At 41.2% G+C, this 20,282-nt stretch overlaps 1 protein-coding gene across 1 annotated transcript; it reads right to left on the reverse strand.

Moving 5' to 3' along the window:
* Nucleotides 1-2,441: 2,441 nt before the first annotated feature.
* LOC310634853 (F-box and WD repeat domain containing protein 10B-like) lies at nt 2,442-8,095 on the reverse strand (the record flags this gene model as incomplete). The annotated part of the gene is made up of 6 exons (XM_083353390.1): nt 8,042-8,095; nt 7,306-7,451; nt 6,090-6,293; nt 5,751-5,872; nt 3,726-3,874; nt 2,442-2,588 (listed from the first exon to the last, which is right to left on the reverse strand). The coding sequence occupies exons 2-6, from the start codon at nt 7,401-7,403 to the stop codon at nt 2,442-2,444; spliced, it is 720 nt and encodes a 239-aa protein (XP_083209516.1). The 5' UTR covers nt 7,404-7,451; nt 8,042-8,095.
* Nucleotides 8,096-20,282: the final 12,187 nt, after the last annotated feature.

Here is a 20,282-nt window from a genome sequence, read left to right on the forward strand (position 1 = left end):
TTGAAAGATTATTTAGAATCTAGTTAAGTTGCACTTCAGTCTTTAAATAATTAACCTAGTATATACATAACAATATATGATGTTTTCCATGGTGAGCTTAACATCAATAACAACATTTATTAAAAAGCTAAAATAATTTCTGGTGGTATTATCTGTGGTATTATCTGTACATTAAAATTTTGTTTAGTCACAAGTAAGTAAGATATTATTTGCAAATAGGATGGCAATAAACAATTTAGGCTGCATTTACATTAGGGCTTTTCAACCTTTTCAGAAATTGTACCACTTTTAGGACATGACAATATTTAAGCACCACCAGTGCTTAACAAGGTGTCAAAAACTTGATGACTAAAAAAAGGGGGGGTATTTTGGGTTTCATTGGTTAGATTCATTTATTGTTATAGAAATGGCTAGTTTATAATATTATAGAAAAGCAAAAAGTTGAGGTTCAATGTTAATGCTTCCTTCTACTGCTGTAACAGAGGAAGTCAGAAGTCAGTGCCTTTTCTTTTTCCCTTCTCCCCCTCACTTTTCCCTTTTTCTCTCACCCTTTGCTCGCAAAAGCCCCCCTACTTACTCACACTTTGCTCACAAAAGCCTCCAGTCACTCTCACTCACTCCTCCGTCTCTTTCAAAGGCACCTCGTTCAGTCTCTCCCCCACTCACTCCGTCTCTTTCAAAGGCCTCTTGCTCGCTCGCTCACTCACTGCCCCATCGCTTCCAAATGCCATTTGCTTGTTCACACACTCACTTACTCCCCTGACACTTCCAAATGCCATTTGCTCATTCACTCATTCGCTTACTGCCCCATCACTTCCAAACGCTTCCAAATGCCACTTGCTCACTCACTCACTTACTGCATTTGGAAGCGACAGGGCAGTAAGTGAACAAGTGCCGGTGCCGGAGGCCATCAATTGTTTGGTGCCAGAGACCACTGCCATGAGGAACAGAGCTCTGGGTCAGGGTTCAGAGCAGCTCTGGGTGGGGGCTCAGCACGGGCCACGGCATGGCAACTGCGGGGAATCCCCACGGCGGCTGTGGGGAGGGGAATCCCCACGGCATGTGGCTCCGAGCTGCAGGGGTGGGGTTGCAAAGGACGGGCGGTGACACCATAGCAAGACACCGGCATCACTCCCAGTGACAGCACCTCTGAGTTCCAGCACTTTTTTTTTTAAGAAAAAAAGCACTGTCCAGCATCATACCTGCTTGAGGAGCTGAATATGTTGTTGTGCTGACAATAGAGACCTGAGGCTGTTGTTACTTTGAGATTTCAACTTCACTTCTGGTAGCCTTGAGTCTAAGGTAGTAGAGGAGTTTATGGCAACCATGGACATCTCCCAAATCACTTACACCCAATGCATATCAGGGACCACACTTTAGTTTTTGTTTTGTGGCAGTAGCAACATACCTAGTTTTGGAGAACATCATTATTAGTCCATTGCCATGATGAAATCATTCTCTGGATGTTTTCTGGTTTGCTGGTGTCACCTGACTTCATGGGGAGGCAAGGCCTGTTAGACCAAGCCACCCAAGATTCCTGATAGATCTTGCTGGGTTCAGAGCAGCTTGGGTTTTTCATTTAGGAATTAGTGGGCCATCTGGCTGAGGCCTTAGTTGCAGCTTGGAATGCACAATGGCTATGCCCCTTAAATTACCCCAGTAACAACAACAACAACAACAGTAATAATAATAATAATATAATAATAATAATAATAATAATAATAATAATAATAATAATAATAATAATAATAATAATAATAATAATAATATTTAGGTTCCATAAAATTCTGGTGAATAAGGATGAGGTATACCAGGATAGCATGAAGTTCCAGGAGGATTCAGCTGTGGTTTAGTCTCTAAGGCTTGTGCTGGCAATAAAAGAGCAATAAATCAGAGTAGCAAAGAAGTGGGATGCAGAGAAGAAATTATTACACCATTTTGCTGAAGCAAAGTGATGATAAAAGAATTATCTCCTTGCTGTTTAGAGACCAATTAATTATCAATGTTATATGAACTGTTCAAGTGTGAAAGTGAAAGGCAGGAAGATTCTAGTCAATGGTCTCTTAGGTACAATATATTTATATTGTAATACAGATTTACTGGCGATGACCTCCATTTAATACTCCTGGATTACAGGCCTCTTCTTCCATCAGAATCATATTCAGAGTCCGAATTGGCCTAATCCTTGAATCACATGGCTTCTGAATTAACATCTGAGCCTGTTCCTGTTTTTTTCATCTGACTGCATCTCTCATTCAGCCAGAATGAAGATAATTTCCTTCTTGACAGAAGACTATCTTGCTCAGTGATTTCAAGATTTATCTGCCTCTTTTATGGTTTCAAAATATTTCCCCCAGTGGTTTCAAAGAACAAAATGGTTCTTTAATTGAGTGATTGGTAAGGCTTAAAATGCAAAATGTATTTTATATTAAAAAAAATACTTACTTGGGGTGTTTGAAAGCCATTAGACATCGCTTGTGTTTTCCCAGCATGCTCCAGGCCAAAATATATCCATCATTGCTTCCTGTTACAAGATGCCACTCATCAAATGACAAACATTTTACAGGACCTCGGTGACCTTCTAAAACCTGTAAAAGGAGGAGGAGGAAAGGGGGAAGGATGAGGCTTCTCTTTGTGCGCTTTTAATATACTTTCAGGCATTCTTTGATTGTAGCTGTTTACTTTTCCAATAAATAATACTGTAAAGCTAAAAGCATGAAAGGCTTCCATAGATTTCTTTTGGTAACCTCCCCACTCCCAAATATCACTAAGGCTAGCCTCATTATTGGATTATAAAATAACCAAAGTAGTATTGAGGTTTTTTCCTGCACAGAAGTATACTGTATGAGAAGCATTTCTAAGGCTTTGAATGATTACTAATTATTGTGTGTAAAATGTTTTATCAGATATTCCTTGTATAAAATAAAAAGATGTTAGATGTAAGGTCCACTAACAAACCCTTAAACTGGAATAAGAGAGTATCAATCAGTGTATAACTGGTATAAATACCAGTGTACACTTGTATAAATACTAATGTTGTATAACAATGGCCATAGGTATCTCCTTCCCATCATAATAGTATTTCAGTTACAGAGTTAATAAAAAATATCCCCAGCAGATGTCTCACGAAGCGAGTTATACATGCATATTTCCACAGGAGTGGATGTTCCACATAAAATGTATTAGGTTTGAGAAGAACAAGCATTGCTAAAGAACAATGAGCCCTATGGGTAGGCATATTAACTACTGACTTTGCGAAAGAAAAAAATAGAGAAAGTAAATTAATACTTTTGATTTCTCTTTGAGAAAACTTTTGTTTTCTCTTTGAAAACGTTTTTTTACCTAAGAAGAATTCCTAGATTATCAAAAACTCTACGAATAGGATCCCAAGATTATTTCCAAATTACTGATTTATAGCATGTTATAGATCTATCCAGCCAGCTTTGTGATAAATAACAGTAATGAAGACAGACTTTATACCACTTTAAAGGGGACTGAACATGATTTAAATTACTAGTGGAGAATTGACTCAGGGCTGAGACCAATCTCTTCTTGGCAGTTCTAATTTATGGCATGATGCCTAAGGGGAATTTGCACTGAAATATATTTCAAGATCCGTTTCTTCTGGTACTCCTGCCAGCTTGAGGGTACAATTGCACTGCTGGTTGATTACCTGAATTTAAATGTGAAAGAAATTGGGCCAGACTCTTTTGGAAGACTCATACCTTGATTAGTACATATGACTCAGCATGCCAAATTTTCACGAGGCCCTTTTCACAGGAACTCACAATATGAATCTCATTCATTTTAGCAGCCCAAATATAACCTTTGTGTGTAAAAGTTTTAACACATCGCCCGGTTTTCATGTCCCATACTGTAAGAAACACAAGAAGATGTAGTAATTTCTTAGCATGTTGCTCATCCTATTTACTCAGAAGTCAGTTTCAATGCATTTAATGCAGCTCAGTCCAAGATAGAAAAACATCAATGAGACTTGTCTGGGAGGTATACTGTACATCAGAAAAGGCTGAACAACACATTTAGCAGAGTGGTATGATTTATCTATAGTCAGTTAAATTTTATTTTGTCTTTTTGAAAAATGCACTGCTACATTCCTTATACTCGGTGAGTGGTTCAGAATATGATGTCCAAATATGTAAACCAATATATGCCTCATTTTTCAATCCAGAATGACTCCATTATTTTCAGCAACAAGCTCAAAGAGTTGAATCCTAACAAGATTGGAATCTAGCTGGACACAAGAGAAACCTGTTTACACAAGAACATATAAATAATATTAACAGAAAATAACAAATACTTTGCCATAGGAAGTAGAATGGATGATATGGCCAAAAATAGCCATTCCAAGATGCAGCTGTATGAAGGGCTGGGTGTGGAAAGGAGCAGGAAAATAGCAAGATCTTATTCAAACTATTGTGGCACTTTCCTAATTCTTAACATAAGAAATAAGCATGGAAAGTCATAGACTGAGACTGATTCACCCTTTGTCCTAAGTCAGTGGTTCTCATCCTATGGTCCGCGGACCCCTGGGTGGGCCATGACGTCATCACAGGGGGTCCGTGAATGCTTGAAGGAATGTTATGATTTAAAAGTTGTGTTAATTCTTGGTGGTCCATGGCCACAAAAGGTATTTAAAAGGGGTCTTTGGTGAAGAAAAGGTTGAGAACCATTGTGCTAAGCCATTATAGTTTGCAAATTCTGACTTATGGCTTACCTGTGGTACCTACCTCTGGCTTATCCTAAAGTGGTACCCTTGTGATTCTGGATCTTTTCCTGGGGAACAACAAGGCTTCCTCCCCTAACCGAATTGTTAATTTAAAAAAAATAGCTGAGAAACTGAAATATTTGCAAAACCAAATGCTAGTTTCAAGTATAATCTTGATTTCCAACACCCCCTCTGGCCAGCAAACCATTTGCAATCACTTAAAAAGGACAGGCCTTTCAAACACTTTCATACTTGGGGACTTGGAGAAGTGCTAAGGAGTGAAATCATTTCTTTCAGCAGAAGGCATCCATAAAACATTATCCACCCAGCTCCCATCCAGGTAGTTTATATTTCTACAGCTTAAGGTATAAGTACCCCTTAACTGCCCACCCACTCCTCAAAAACAGAAGGGAAAGCAAGACTTTGGTCCCACCTATTCTCATGTCTTATTTCCCTTCCACTTTGTTCAGCTTTTTTTTTAAGTAAAGGAAAAAAAGATGGAAAACAGAGGAAGGTAGTTGGATATCTTCCCCGCCTTAAGTTACTTGTAAAAATAATAAAGGCAGGATACAAAAAAAAGAGGAGAGAAGAGAAAAGAAGAGGAGCTGTAGAGTTTTCTTTTTAAATGTTGGGTAAGACATATTTTTCTGAGTCTGGTTCTCAGCATGCCCAAAGATGTTTTTTCATGGGGCAACTGGACTTTCTTGTTTTTCTTTGAAGACATTTCGCTTTTGACATAGTCCAGTTGCCTCGTGGAAAAGCAGCTTTGGGATAACTATGACCTGAATGACTGAGAATCTTCATAGGTTCTCAGCGTGGTACGTCAAGCCTAATGTAGCCCTTGGATTGAGAACACGCTTCTGTTTTATGTTGGGAAAAAATCATGATTGGCCCGCTATCAGGTGAGTCTTATTTCATCATACAGCTTACTAATTTTCTTACTTTACCAACTTTTAACATTTTATCTGCAGTCATTGATTTTTTTTCCCCTACTTATCTAAGAGGGATTAAAACTGATGTTCACATTTTACTGTGCAGTCTTTGGATCCAGACACAAATCTGGTCTTGCACACATCCAAGCAAGTGATATTCCCTTTATGGCCCAGAAAAATCTTCGCACAGATCCCTTTTCTGATGTTCCACAGTCTAAAAAAGAGTTCAAGAGAATGATAAACAAACACCATACCATACAAGCAAGAACAGAAAAAAGCTAGAATAAAACTAGAATAAAACAAGCTGGCCCTCATTGTTGCTGCATCACCATTCAACCCCCACCCCCACCCCAAAATGGAAACTTAACTCCTGAAAAAGGCAGATTAAACTGTCTTGGGTAAAGAAAGGGCATTAAAACCAAAGCACTCACCTGATACTGAGATCATAGCTGCCGCTCAGGAGGAATCCTCTGTCTTCATTGAGATACAAGGCTTTGATACTACCAGCATGCCCAAATAAGACAGGAGGGATAGTTTTAATCTTCTCTATATCTAGAAAGTGGATTTTTCGATCTAAAGAACCAAAGGCCAATAGCCTTCCAGAAGTGCTGTGAATCACTCTGTTGGAATCCAGACTGAAGAAGAAAAATTAAATTAGGAACCTGATTTGTTTTAACAGACATAATCTCTACATTCCCCTTTCCTTGTTTCCGGCGGTGGATTCCAAAATAACCAAAACTTACTGTTCCCAGACAAAGATGCTTCCAAGAGCTTGGAAGGATAGTTCGAGTGCAAAAGGTTTCATGTGCTGTGGAGTTATATTTTTGAACAATTCTTATGGGTTAGTTGGTGAGATGTATCCTACTTCAGGTTTCAGCCACACACGCACACCTGGTTTCTTGGGCATTTATCAGTTTTACTTTCAGGCAGCAGAGTTAACAATGTAGCAAGCAATATTAAGCAAAGCAATTTTGTTTTCAAAGAGGAATGTGCAAGTTAGTTCAGGTTTCAAAGGGCATGATGGCTCAATGGTTCGATGCTGAGTTTGTCAGCTAGCAAGCTGACAGGCTGGGTTCGAGACTCGAGCACTAGGCAACAGGGCGAGCTCCCATTACTTGCCCCAACAACTGCAAACCTAGCAGTTCAAAAGTGCAAATGTGAGTAGATAAATAGATACCACTTCAGTGGGAAGGTAACAGCGTTCTGTGTGGCTTGGTGTACAGTCATGTTGGCGACATAACCAGGGAAATGTCTTCAGACAATGCTGGCTCTCTTGGCTAAGAAACAGAGATAAGCAACACTCCCTAGAGTCAGACACAACTGGACAGGGAAAACCTTTTACCCTCACCTTTTCAAGAGCCAGGCCAAGGTTGGCAGCTAGTCCAAGAATTTAAAGTCCAAGAGTAGAATTCCTACATGGGAGTTATAGAGGAGCCATATGTTGTTTCCAGCAGGGAGAACAGAGGCAAAGCAAGTCTCTTATGTAGGCGGCAGGCAGATGTCAATAATTAGAATGTTTACTCCCTTGGCAAGTCACCTAATAGAGTTCCTCTGTTCTGTTCTCCCATTTACTTGTCCAGAACCTGTGCTGTGACAAGATGAATGAGAATTGGATGAGGATAAATATATTCTGTCATAGACACATACCTGTTTATTAGAATACGAACATTGTAGGCACTACAGAAAACATTCCTTTCCTCCAATTTGACAGTGTCTATCTCCTGGCCGTGGTATGCTTTCTGCATGCATTCAATGACTTCACTTTGACTTGTAGTTTGTTGCTGGTCATAATCCTTCAAGCAAAGCAAACAGTGACAGTGATAATGAGAAAGGGAAAGCAAATAGCATACATGGAAGTATGTGACTTCCTACTTAAGCTAGCAGAAGTACCATAACTGCAAATCTTCTCCTTAGCAACCTAACAAATACACACACACACACACACACACACACACACACATATACACATATTCCCATAATTATACACTGACATTTCTCCTTTTAGAAACAGTGCAGTTGAAGACAGCAAAGCTCCACCTTTCTATGTTCAATAGTTTCTATCTGCCACATAGCAGTGAGAAATTATCATCAAAATCCTTTGAGAGTAACATTGCTGTACTCATTCATGATTTCTGGAGAAGTAATTTGCCACTAAAATCTTCCAGGATATCTTTTGGTTTTCTGATCTAATCTGCAGCCCTAGAATTCCTTGGTGGTTTATCATGCAAGTAAAAATTAAATTAATCTATGCTTAACTCCCAAGCCCAAGCCCAGGCACAGTCAACTAGGCTCTCCCACCCATACATATTAACTATGTAAAGTCCTGGAATTCCCCATCAACCAGTCCATGGAATTCCAAGAAGGAAAAACATTCCCAATCTACCTTGAATTGCTTCTTAGTTTTGGTTAGGATTATATCACCATTTGATGTTATGCGAGGAATAGCAACCTTTACTATTCTGGCAAAGGTGGAAATTGCTCCTTTAGGACATAAGGCCTGCAACAGATAGCAAAATTGCAAATTCATAATACCGCACAGGATACAGTTTCTTAAATAAAGATGTCCCTGAAAAAGTAAGTCCAAAACACTAGAAAAATACAGTACACATCTGTTTGTGGAAAGTTAAAATCAGATTTAGAGATGGCTTTGTTCCATCTACAGTATTTAATAGTGCAGGGAGATTTTGGCACTGACATTGTTTTGAAACAATCCATCTAATTCAGAGCAAGAAAACAAGCAGTTGACAAGTAAGATGCAATTGTGGCCTCATTAAGTTTTCCACATCGCATTTACTGTTAAGAGAGATGGGCATATTCAGTTGAAATAATGGCAGATGACTGGCACTAAAACAGAACCTTCTGCCGCACTTGAAGGGAGCATACTGATAGTAAGAGAACCTTTTGTTCCTTGGCTCTTGCTCTTTGTAACATCATGCCCTCTGATGTAAGATCCATACCCTCACTTTTGAGCTTCTGTAAGGGCCTGAACACTTGGCTCTGCCAACTGGCCCAGAGCTCCAATTGGGAGGTGGTTATTGGATTAGGAAAACCCCCACCTCTCTCCATGTATTTTGTGTTTTCCCTCTTCCCCATCTTTTAACAAGGTTTATTACTCTTTTTTATGAGTCATGTTGGTGCAGTGGTTAGAATGCAATATTGCAGGCTAATACTGCCAACTGCCTGCAGTTCGGTTCTGACTGTCTCAAGGTTGATTCAACCTTCTATTCTTCCGAGATCGGTAAAACAAGGACCCAGATAACTGGGAGCAATATGCTAACTCTGTAAACTGCTTAGAGAGGGCTGTAAAGCACTATAAAGTGGCATATAAGTTGAAGTGCTATTGCTATTTTTTCTTTATTATTTTAATGTGTTTGCCAACATTGCAACAATCTTAGCTGAAGCCATTTTTGCTTTGTTTTTGGTTGCCACAGTACTGGGAGGGGTAGTTTTAATGTTATAATTTGTCCCATGGGAACCAAGGTCATCGCTGCTTGACTTTTGGCGGGCTGAGCCGTTAGAAAGCCCACTAAAGTATTCTATTGGGGAATGTAGTTAATTACAAGGTGCTGGGGTGGGAAGTTCAACTTTGTAACATTGTAACCCTTGAGAGGGAACTCCAGACTTGGTTTCACTTCTGACAGTGCTTATACTCTGTAGCCAATAAATAGGTTCTTTAAGGAAATCTCTTGCCTTAGAGTTCTGCTTTTACTGGTCTCATCTATTGGAACCATGACAGTGTTGTAGTTTTAATGTTTGTAAGCCACCCAGAGTCATCTCTGGACAAGATGGGCAGCACATAAATTTAATTAAGTTATTAATAAAATTAGAGGAGAGCGAGCTGGTTGTTGCCCGAGCCAGTTGCTTCACTGTGACTACTGGTAAAACCACCCTGGCAGTCACAATTTCCATTGTTAATTGGAGGAAGGAAACACCCATACTAGAGAATAGAATCAGGGGCCCGGCGAACTCCGATGGAGGCTGTTGGACGCGGAGGAGCTGGGCGGAGCCCCGATGGAGGCTGCTGAGGCTGCTGAGGTGCCCGAAAAGATCCTGATTTTTCGCTGGAGCTCTGCTCAACGTGGCGCCGACCGGCTGACCGTCTGTGCAGCGGGGGTCTCTACGGAGCCTGGTGGCGTTTCTGAGACCTGTGACGCCCGGATTAATTCTTTACAGCTCGGTGGTGCTCCGGAACGCCTTCCTGCTGCTTGGGGAGCTGCGTGTTGTTGGACTGACTATGAATCGCGTCTTGGAGCAGCAGGGGGGTGAAAATGCTGGAGTGGTGGAGACGTTGTCTGGCTGGTGTCCGAGATGGCTGACGGTGAAGGGAGTTGGCCTCTCTGACATGGTGACCTGGCCTGGTGGTGGAACGCGGATGCTGTTGCCTCGGATGTTTGTGAGGCAAAATTTAATCTCTGCGCCGCCAGAAAATGATTAGACCATGTTGTGGTTTCCTTCTTGACTGACTATCATCCGGTTTTTTTGCAACATGGAATTGACTTATACAATCGGAATCTCTCCTACCATTTTGTGACTATACCGGCTTATTAATCCTGATGTATTTTATAGATTCTTTTGCTCTAACTCCCTCCTCTTCTCCCCCCTCCCCTATAATGGAAGGTCCGGGTTATAACCACTGTGGGAGAGTGGTTAAGATTTTACATCTGCTGCCGCCCAGAGGTGAGAGCTCTGGGTGGTACTGCTCCCCCGGTTTTATGTACCAGGCTGCTCCCCGGCCTTGACCGCCGTGAGAGGGCGGGATTCGATCTGTTCCAGGGTTTCCCAGCTCTAGTGGCAGTGGAGCTGGGCTGGCTCTCTGGTCATTTGCCTTCGACTTATTTATTTTGAGATCCTCCCGTATCGATCTGGTCTGCCTTGCTGTCTTTTTTGTCGGACTTGTTTAATGATCATGCGTCTGACTTATTCTAGCACGGTCTTACACGCCCTCAGGGGGGCCCCCCATCCTGGGAGCGACCCGCCTTACTCTTTACACCTCCTCTTGATGAAGGGCCCGATTGTTGGGACCCTGAGAGATGGTTGGGCACGGGTAGGGGCCTCCGATATAAGCCAAATAAGAGGCCCCTGGTTAGTTTTTTGGTTAAATTTTTTAGGAGGCTAAGGAGGGGGGTGGGAACTTCTTTTGGTTGTTCGGATATGGGGGGCAGTCCAGCAACCGTTGTTCAGGCCAGGGCCGGGATTGATCGCGGAGGGGAGGAGCGGGGGTCGGTTGCCCCCGGGGCTCCAGGGCAAGTCGTGGGATTGCCCATTCCCACGACGTTAGGGAATGGCAGCAGGTGCAGGAACAGAGGGCCGTATCGATCTCAGGGAAGGCCTCTCCGCTACTTGCAAGCGGTGAGGCGTTCCGACCCTCTTGTTCTGCCCCGAGGTCCCGGGAGTGAGGATGCGCAGCCTCCTGAGCTCCGGCTGGTGTACTTGAATGCCAGGTCTGTCGTCAATAAAGCTCCTCTCATCTGTGACTTGGTCGAGTGTGAGCAGGCGGACCTGGCTTGCATCACGGAGACTTGGTTGGGCCCAGAGGGCGGTATTCCTCTGGCTGATCTTTGCCCACCAGGTTTCCGGGTGCTACACCGGCCTCGGGCTCAGGGTAGGGGTGGGGGAGTGGCCGTTGTTATGAGGGAGACCTTAGGTCCGCGGGAGGCCACCGTTCCGCAGATAGTCGGGTGTGAGTCTCTCTTTTTGAGATGTGGCCCTGGTGCGCAGTTGGGCTTGCTGCTGGTGTACCTTTCGCCTAGTCACACAGCAGCAGCCCTGCCTGAGCTTCTCAATGTCCTCTCTGGGTTGGTGGTTGAGTTCCCAAAACTTATAGTTTTGGGGGACTTCAATCTACCATCTCTGTGAGGATCATCTGAGTTGGCTCGGGAGTTCATGGCTTCCATGACGGCCATGGACCTGACGCAAGTAATTTCAGGACCGACTCATGAGGGAGGCCACACCCTTGACCTAGTTTTCCTATCTGGTCTGTGGTTAGATGACCTTGGTGGGGGCTCCCCAATTATTTGTGAAGCCACAAGTTTCTTTGGCACCAAGGAGTGAGAGATCAGACCTCTCTGACTTCACCAGATACATGATTTGCTGAGACCTCATCAACACTAGCCTCTCAAGGTTTGATGACTGTCCAGAAAACTACAGATCCTGGAGATCAACCTTCAAAGCTGCTATTGCTGATCTCAACCTTACCACCAAGGAGGAACTTGATCTACTCATAAAGTGGCTGGGGCCAGAATCTGCAGATCGTGTTAAAAGACTGAGAACAGTACGTGTTGACTCTCCATATGCAGGTCTTGCTGCTGCATGGGCAAGACTTGAACAAACCTACGGAAGCTCGGAAGCAATAGAGAATGCTCTATTCAAAAGACTGCAAAACTTTCTGAAGATAGGCAACAAAGATAATCACAAGCTTCAAGAACTAAGTGATCTCCTCATGGAGATAGAGTTGGCAAAAACAGACCCACGTCTACCTGGTCTAAGCTACCTGGACACCTCCCATGGTGTCAATCCAGTGGTGTTAAAACTGCCATACAACCTGCAGGAGAAATGGACACAACAAGGCTCAAAATACAAAAGATGCTATGATGTATTTCCCCCCCCCCCATTTTTGCAGGTTCATCAGCGAACAAGCCTGGACAAGAAATGATTCCCAGCTTCAACTTCAGTGAATCCAGTGTGCCTGCTCCACCATCATCATCAAGGTATGACAACACAGCAGTTAGACACACAGATTTACGTGGAGCTGTGTTTACAAAAAAGATGGACATCTCACCTCATGTACCATCTCCTGCCCAACAGAGTGGTTCAGGTGATGGAGATAAAGATCCTAATCGTCAGTGCCCTATCCACAAAAAACCTCATCCTCTTAAGAAATGTCGCGAGCTTAGAGCAAAGACTATACAAGAGCTGAAAGAGGTTCTCCAAAAATTTGGAATATGCTACAGGTGCTGTGCTTCTTATGATCATTTTGTTAAAGACTTTAAAGCCTTTATCAAGTGCACAGAATTCAGTAGCAACAAACACGTTACAGCTATGCATCCTGCTCCACTTCCAGGCAATCCACAGCAACCACCTGCATCCAACCCTACTTCAAATCATGGCAGGGAGCAACAAAGTCATGCTTCAGTCACAACAAATGTCTCATCTTCATGTACTGAAGTGTGTGGGAAAGGTTTCAGTCACAAATGCTGTGCCAAGATATGTCTAGTCAAGATATATCCAGAGGATCAGCCTGAAAAAGCTACCAGGATGTATGCCATAATAGATGAGCAGAGCAACAGATCCCTGGTCAAACCCAAGTTCTTTGATATCTTTGGCATACAGGGACATGCAACACCATATATGCTCAACACCTGTTCTGGTCGTGTAGAGACCTCTGGCAGAAGAGCTAATGGATTCATGATCTCTCATATCAAAGCAAAGAAGGGCATACCATTGCCATCATTGGTTGAGTGTGACCAAATACCAGACAACAGGGAAGAGATTCCCACTGCAGAAGCTGCATATCATCATCCCCACTTAAGGCACCTGGCTACTGACATTCCTCCAATGGACCTGGACACTGACATCTTAGTCTTGCTGGGAAGAGACATTCTCAGAGTTCATAAAGTACGCCAGCATTGCAATGGACCTGATGATGCCCCATATGCACAAAGACTTGACCTAGGCTGGGAAATAGTGGGAGATATATGCGTAAATAGAACGCGCACACCATCAGAAATCAACTCCTTCAAAACTCACGTGTTAAGGAAAGGGAGTGTATCTCACTTCAGACAATATCGTCACCACCATGAAGAAAAGGAGAAGCCTCTTAACATCATCCAGGTATCTGATGTTATTCCCATCACCTGTGATGATAACGTAGGCAGCACAGTGTCTGCTATAATCAATTCAAGGCCTCTTGTTCCAGTGTCTACAGATCCAGAATCCCCAACCATCCTCACTCCAGCTACTCTTCTCACTCAGAAGCTCAGATCTGTTCCTGTTCCACCTGGAGATTTTAAAGAAGGAAATCTATACCATGATCAGTGGAGGAGAGTACAACACCTCGCCAACTGCTTCTGGAATCGATGGAAGATGAAGTATCTTTCTCTTTTGCAAGGATGCAGAAAATGGCAACATCAGAACCCCAATCTCCAAGTTGGAGACCTTGTTCTGCTCAAGGACCAACAAGCTCAAAGAATTGAAAGGCACCATGAAGACCTTCATCATACCCATCACATAACTTGTATTGCATTTGCCTCATGGAGACTGAATCCATCGCCTTTCCTTGTTGGATCCTGACTTCAAGAAGAAAAGTGACTTAAACTTTAATCTGGACTATTTGAGGCCTGAAATTGCAGTTTTTATTGTTGCAATATATGCATATTCCTCTTTTACGTCTTTCAGGTCTTAAAGACAGCAAGCAAATCACAAACATTTATTTGCATTTGCATTACTACCGTATCGGATTATATAGTGGTATTTTCCAATACCAGATGGGGAGTGTGCTGTTACATCAGCCATAAAGTATTATGCAGTGCATATTGTGCTGCCACCATGTGGTTGTTTTGGAAACTACAACATTTATGTTAATTTGTTCAACCAACCCCTCCCATTTGTGATGTACTTCCTCCTTCTTCTTAACTCTGTTCTATCACTTCCCACCATTTCATGCGGCCGCTCTACACCAGGCAGGATCATTACTGTCTTTTGACCTTGAAATACCATCCATTTCATCATCTACCACACCTTGTCTGCTGTAATCTTCTCTGCATGCAAATAAAGGTCCTTCTGGATGATTAAAAGGTAATATCATGAGTTCTGCTATCTGGCAAAGGCTGTTAACAGTGATAGTATCCACTTATACAGGCCAGGCACAGGGGTCTCAACAAGGGGATAAATCATTAAACAACAGTCAGAGTCAGAATAGCCAAGGACAAAATAATGAAATAATAAATAGATTATTCCCTAGTTTCCTTCTTTGCCTTAATCACTAGTAGCACTGTAGGAAAGTGTTTCATGCTTCTCATGTGTATATATGATTGTGCAACAGAGGTTTCTTCTATGGTTCAAAAATAAATTTCTTACATATAAGCGATTATAGTTTTTCCACTAGAATTCATCTATGAAACATGCTCAATAGTAGAAATCTTTAATCAAATGCAAATCTAACAGTCATCTGTGGACATATTTTGTACATATTTTGATTGTTATTTGAACCATGGAACATGAATAACATTTCCACTAGTAAAGAAACTGACAATGATGATTATGATGATGATAGTAATAATAATAAATACAAATAATAATAAAACAAACTAATGTACAGCACAGCTGGGATGCAAAATCAATAAAGAAGAAAAAATCAAACAGTACATCACAAAAATGGAAGGTTAGACTGGAAAATAAGATCAGCAAGTTAAGATCAGATGCAAGCAAGCTAGAACAGATGGATTGATAGATTATTAACCAATTAATAATAGTAACCAACAAAAAATATATTAGAAATCAGAACCCACCTAAACCCCAGAGACAGAAAACATTTTCTTTAGAAATATTACATAATCAGATTTTCCCTGAAGGAGCAATAAAAAATCTCAAAAGAAACCCAGACCCAGAAACTAGCTTTTACAAATGCAGATTCATCCAGGCAGTTTGGGGGAAGGAAAATGCCTCAAGGAAACAGCCACTTCCCCTTTGCCTAAGAAAAGATAAGTCAAGCCCCGCCCTGTGTAATTCTGAACAGACAGCCAAAAACCATTTAGCCAAAGGAAACACCACGGGGGATAGGAAACCACAAACACGCACCTTGTGTAAACAATCAAGAACCGACAGTGGATTAGTGGATTAGTAGAAATAGAATTACAGCTCCACACTGTCTGTATATATAGCCAAGATATTGCAATGGAGTTTGGCTTGGACAAATGTGCCACATTTACTATCAAACAAGGAAAAATAGTGAAAACCAAAGGAATCAAGATGCCCCACAAAAATAACATTAAGAGTCTGGATGAGGAAGATTACTACAATACTTGGGTATCCTGCAAGCTGACAACACCAAGCTCACTGAAGTCAAGAAAAAGATTAGAGGTGAATACATCAAGAGAGTGAAGAAGATCTTAAAGTCCAAACTCAATGGAGGAAATACCATCAAGGCAATCCACATCTGGGCAATTCCAGTCATTAGATACACAGCTGGAATAGTGGACTGGACTCAAGCAGAACTACAAGCAATGGATAGGAAGACCAGAAAAATAATGACAATGAATCATGTCCTTCATCCATGCAGTGACATTGACAGACTCTATCTACCAAGGCAAATAGGTGGGCATGGAATGTTGCAAGTACATCAGATGATTGAAGAAGTAAAAATGGCTTAGGAGGAAGAACAATGATGAAGATGCACTGAGATTAACAATTCAGGAAGGCTTACTGACTACTGGAGAGACCAAACTGGCCTACAAGAAAGACCAAATGAAGAACAGAATAGAGGCATGGGAAGACAAAGCACTACATGACCAGTACATTAAAAAAAATAGCAAGAAAGCAGACAATAACAAGACCTGGCAGACTTCTGGTTTGTCCTGCAGCCACTATGGATGGCTGGGAGACTTGCTCTCTCTCCCCTGTCCAGTTTTGCATTGCTGGGGGCCCTGAAAAGGGATGAAAGTCACCCCAAAGAAGTGACCAGCAAGGAGGGGTGCTCGCTGGATCACGGGAGAGCCGCAACTCTCCCGTTAGATCTGGTGATCCCTCCAATCTGGCGGACGAAAAGACTGGCCATTATGGCTCGTCCCTAGGCTGGGAACAGCTGAAGTCACATTTTCCAGCAGGCAACTCTTAAAGCAGCGCAGAAGAATCTGGGTGAGATTTAGATCTTTTACAACCTAATTACTTTCTGTACCTCCTTAAGCTGCTAAGCATTCTACCCCCTGCGGTGAGGGAAGGGGAACTTTAGTCCTCCCTCCAGAAAGAGCAGCGACTAAATACCCAGGGGCATTTTAAACATTGAAAAAGTAACTAAATCCCAATTAGAACTTTATTTCTTAAAGCACGTGGACTGAAAAAAAATTATTTCTTATTTTTCATTATTTACTTCTGTTGGTAATCTGGGTTTCTTCTTATGAAAAAAAGAAAGAAAAACTGAAAAGATTAAGATAACTTTGGGACTCAAAGGGAAACTTTAAAAGGGACTTGGCTGACTGCCCAGGGAAATAGATAAGATACATAACCTTGTGAGCTCTGAAACAACAGCTGTGAAAGGCTCTGTGTTCCCTAACTAGAAAAAAAATCTCTCTCTTGGATTTTCTAAGTGTAAAGCCTTTAGTTTAAAATATCAATATGGAAGAAAGCCAGGAACAAAATTTCTTTATAGATGAAGATCAACAAACTTTCGCTCTATTGCAAACACTAATTCAAACTCTTACCACTACCAATGAAATACTAAGAGGCTATGTGAAGGAACAAGAAGACAGCCCAGATATGAAAGCCCAAACTTTGACCACAGCTAAAGAACCATCTATACAAAATACAATAGAAAAAATTAAACTTTCAAATACTATGACAGAAGAATATACAATTCAACAAATATTGATATTTGAAAATCCAGAAAAGATATCAACAATTTGAAAAAGAAAAAAGGTTTCTTATACAACACCGAAGGAACTAGAGGATCTAGAAAAAGAACAGTTGGATGAGAAGACAAACAATTCACAACAACCATGTCGATATGGAAGAATAAAGAGACAACCCATTAGGCCTACAAGTCCTCTCAAAAATATGGTGACCGGATGGTTTTGCCAACATCAATTAATATACATGATATTACAAGGAGATTGGTTCGATGACCCAAAAACAAGGACATGGAAAATTTATTTATTTTATTTATTTAATTTAATTTATATACCGCCTTTCTCCCGAAGGACTCAGGGCGGTGTACAGGGCAATAAATACCAAAAGTACAAAATACAAAAATTAAAAACAAATTAAACAATTGTGCCCGAATACAATAAATTAATTAAAAACAGTAATTAAAACCCCAAACCCATCAGACCAGGCCTGCTTGTTCAAATAAATAAGTTTTTAGATCACGTCGGAAGGAGTGAAGGTCGGGAGCCATCCGGAGCTCAACCAGTAAACGGTTCCAAAGGTCTGGCGTGCCTACAGAGAACGGCCTCCCCCTGGGGGCCATCAGTTGGCATTCTCTGACCGGTGGCACCCTGAGGAGGCCCTCTCTATGGGAGTGCACTGGGCGGAGGGAAGTTGACGCCGGCCGCAGGTGCTCCCTTAGGTACTCCGGACCCATGCCATGTAGGGCTTTATAGGTCATCACCAGCACCTTGAATCTCACCCGGAGGGCAACTGGAAGCCACTGCAGCTCACGGAGCAGAGGTGTAACATGGGAGTATTGGGAGACCCCCAACACAACTCGTGCGGCTGCATTCTGCACCAGTTGAAGCCTCCGAGTGGTCCTCAAGGGCAGCCCCATTGCAGTAGTCTAACCGAGAGGTCATGAGCGCATGATGATTTGGCAAAGGAAAAAAACCAGAATAAGACTCAAGATGAATGGAATTTTGATCATCTTATTGAAATCTAAAACAGAATGTACTTAAATAGATAAGATGTGCATGTTGAACACAAGACATTGTTATGAACTGAGATAAAGAAAAAAAAATGGTGATTAAAATTTAGCAGTATAAATACTAATAGCTAATTTGAATATTGAATTGTGCATAAGGTCATGTAAAGTTGAATAATGTAGATAAGCTAAAAACTTATTGTTGAAAGTAATAAATAGGTCTATAGGTAAAGGTAAAGGTTCCCCCGCACATGCGTGCTAGTCGTTCTGACTCTAGGGGCCGGTGCTCATCTCCTTTTCAAAGCCGAAGAGCCAGCGCTTGTCCGAGGACGTCTCCGTGGTCATGTGGCCGGCATGACTAGACGCCAAAGGCGCACAGAACGCTGTTACATTCCCACCGTAGTGGTCTCTATTTTTCTACTTGGGTCTATATGGTCTATATGGACCATTAAAAATGAAAATTATCAGTTTAAGCAAGAGATAGCAGATACAAAGAGGGAGAGAGGAAGTATTAAATACTGAAATAAAAAAGAAATTTTGATTACTACTTAAAAACACAAAACTGAAAATTAGCAAAAAGGAAGGATATCATATTGTATCCTTAATTTGTTGACATAGAGGGTGAGAAATTAAGTAAATGGGATGTGTATTTTGAATATTAGATTTTGTGAGGAATGGTGATAGATAAATTGGGAATATATTAAAAATTTTGGGAATCATAAATATCAAATGTTAAATCTAAATGAAATTAAAATTGAAAAAAATTATTAGGTTATTGATTGTCTAAAAGTTTATATGTTAAAACAACTAGAATATGTATAAACTAAAAACTATGGATATATGTAAGAAAATTATTTTTTATGTGATTGATAGGATAAAACTTGTCTTTAAATTCACAAATAGACTACATATGAAGGGGAAAAGAGAGGAAATGTTTATCGTAGCAATCTGAAATCTGTACTAATGATATTTGTATGTAATTGAATTACTACTACCCAGCCACCACACTGCTTTTCAAATATGTAAATGCAATATTAGAATATCAATAAACTTTGTAAAAAAAAAAGGCCAGGCAATGGCTAAGAGCAGGAAAGTTGAAGAAAGAGACCAGTTCTGGCTGCACAAGAGCAAGCCTTAAGGACAAATGCATACAAAGTCAAAATTGAGAAGACAGCAACATACAGTAAGTGCTGCCTGTGCAAAGAAGCTGAAGAAACAGTGGACCATCTGGTAAACTGCTGCAAGAAGATCGCACAGACTGATTACAACACAGCAGCATGACAAAGTAGCAACAATGGTGCATTGGAAGATATGCAGGAAATATCATTTGCATATAAGCAAGAACTGGTGGGATCATAAAATAGAGAAAGTCATAGAAAATGATAAAGTTAAATTGCTCTGGGACTTCAGAATTCAAACAAACAAACAAGCACCTGCAACATAACACTCTGGACTTAACAATTGCCAATAAGAAAGACAAAAAAATCTGGATAGTGGATGTGACAGCGCCTGGAGACAGCAGAGTAGATGTGAAAGAACTGGAGAAGATAACAAAATACAAAGACCTACAAATAGAAATAGAAAGACTGTGGAAAAGGCAAGCAAGGGTAGTACCAATAGTAATAGGTGCCTTGGGTGCAATCCCAAAACAACTGGAGCAGCATTTGGACACCATTGGCATTAACAAATTTGCCATCAGTCAGTTGCAAAATGCGGCCTTACTACCAAAAGCTTCCATCCTTCAACAATATCTGTAATACAATCAGTTCAAACATCCACATCTGCCTATCCCAGGTCCTTGACAATAGGTAGACAAAAATGCCAGATCCAGTTGGAACATCTGGCTGACTGTGCAATGAATAATAATAATAATAATAATAATAATAATAATAATAATAATAATAATAATAATAATAATAATAATAATAATAATAATAGAGTTGGAAGGGACCTTGGAGATCATCTAGTTCAACCCCCTGCTCAGGCAGGAAACCCTATACCATTTCAGACAAATGGCTGTCTAGTCACTTCTTAAAAACTTCCAGTGTTGGAGCATTCA

This window comes from Vipera ursinii, assembly GCF_947247035.1.
Source record: "Vipera ursinii genome assembly, chromosome: 2".
NCBI classification, from domain to species: Eukaryota; Metazoa; Chordata; class Lepidosauria; order Squamata; family Viperidae; genus Vipera; species Vipera ursinii.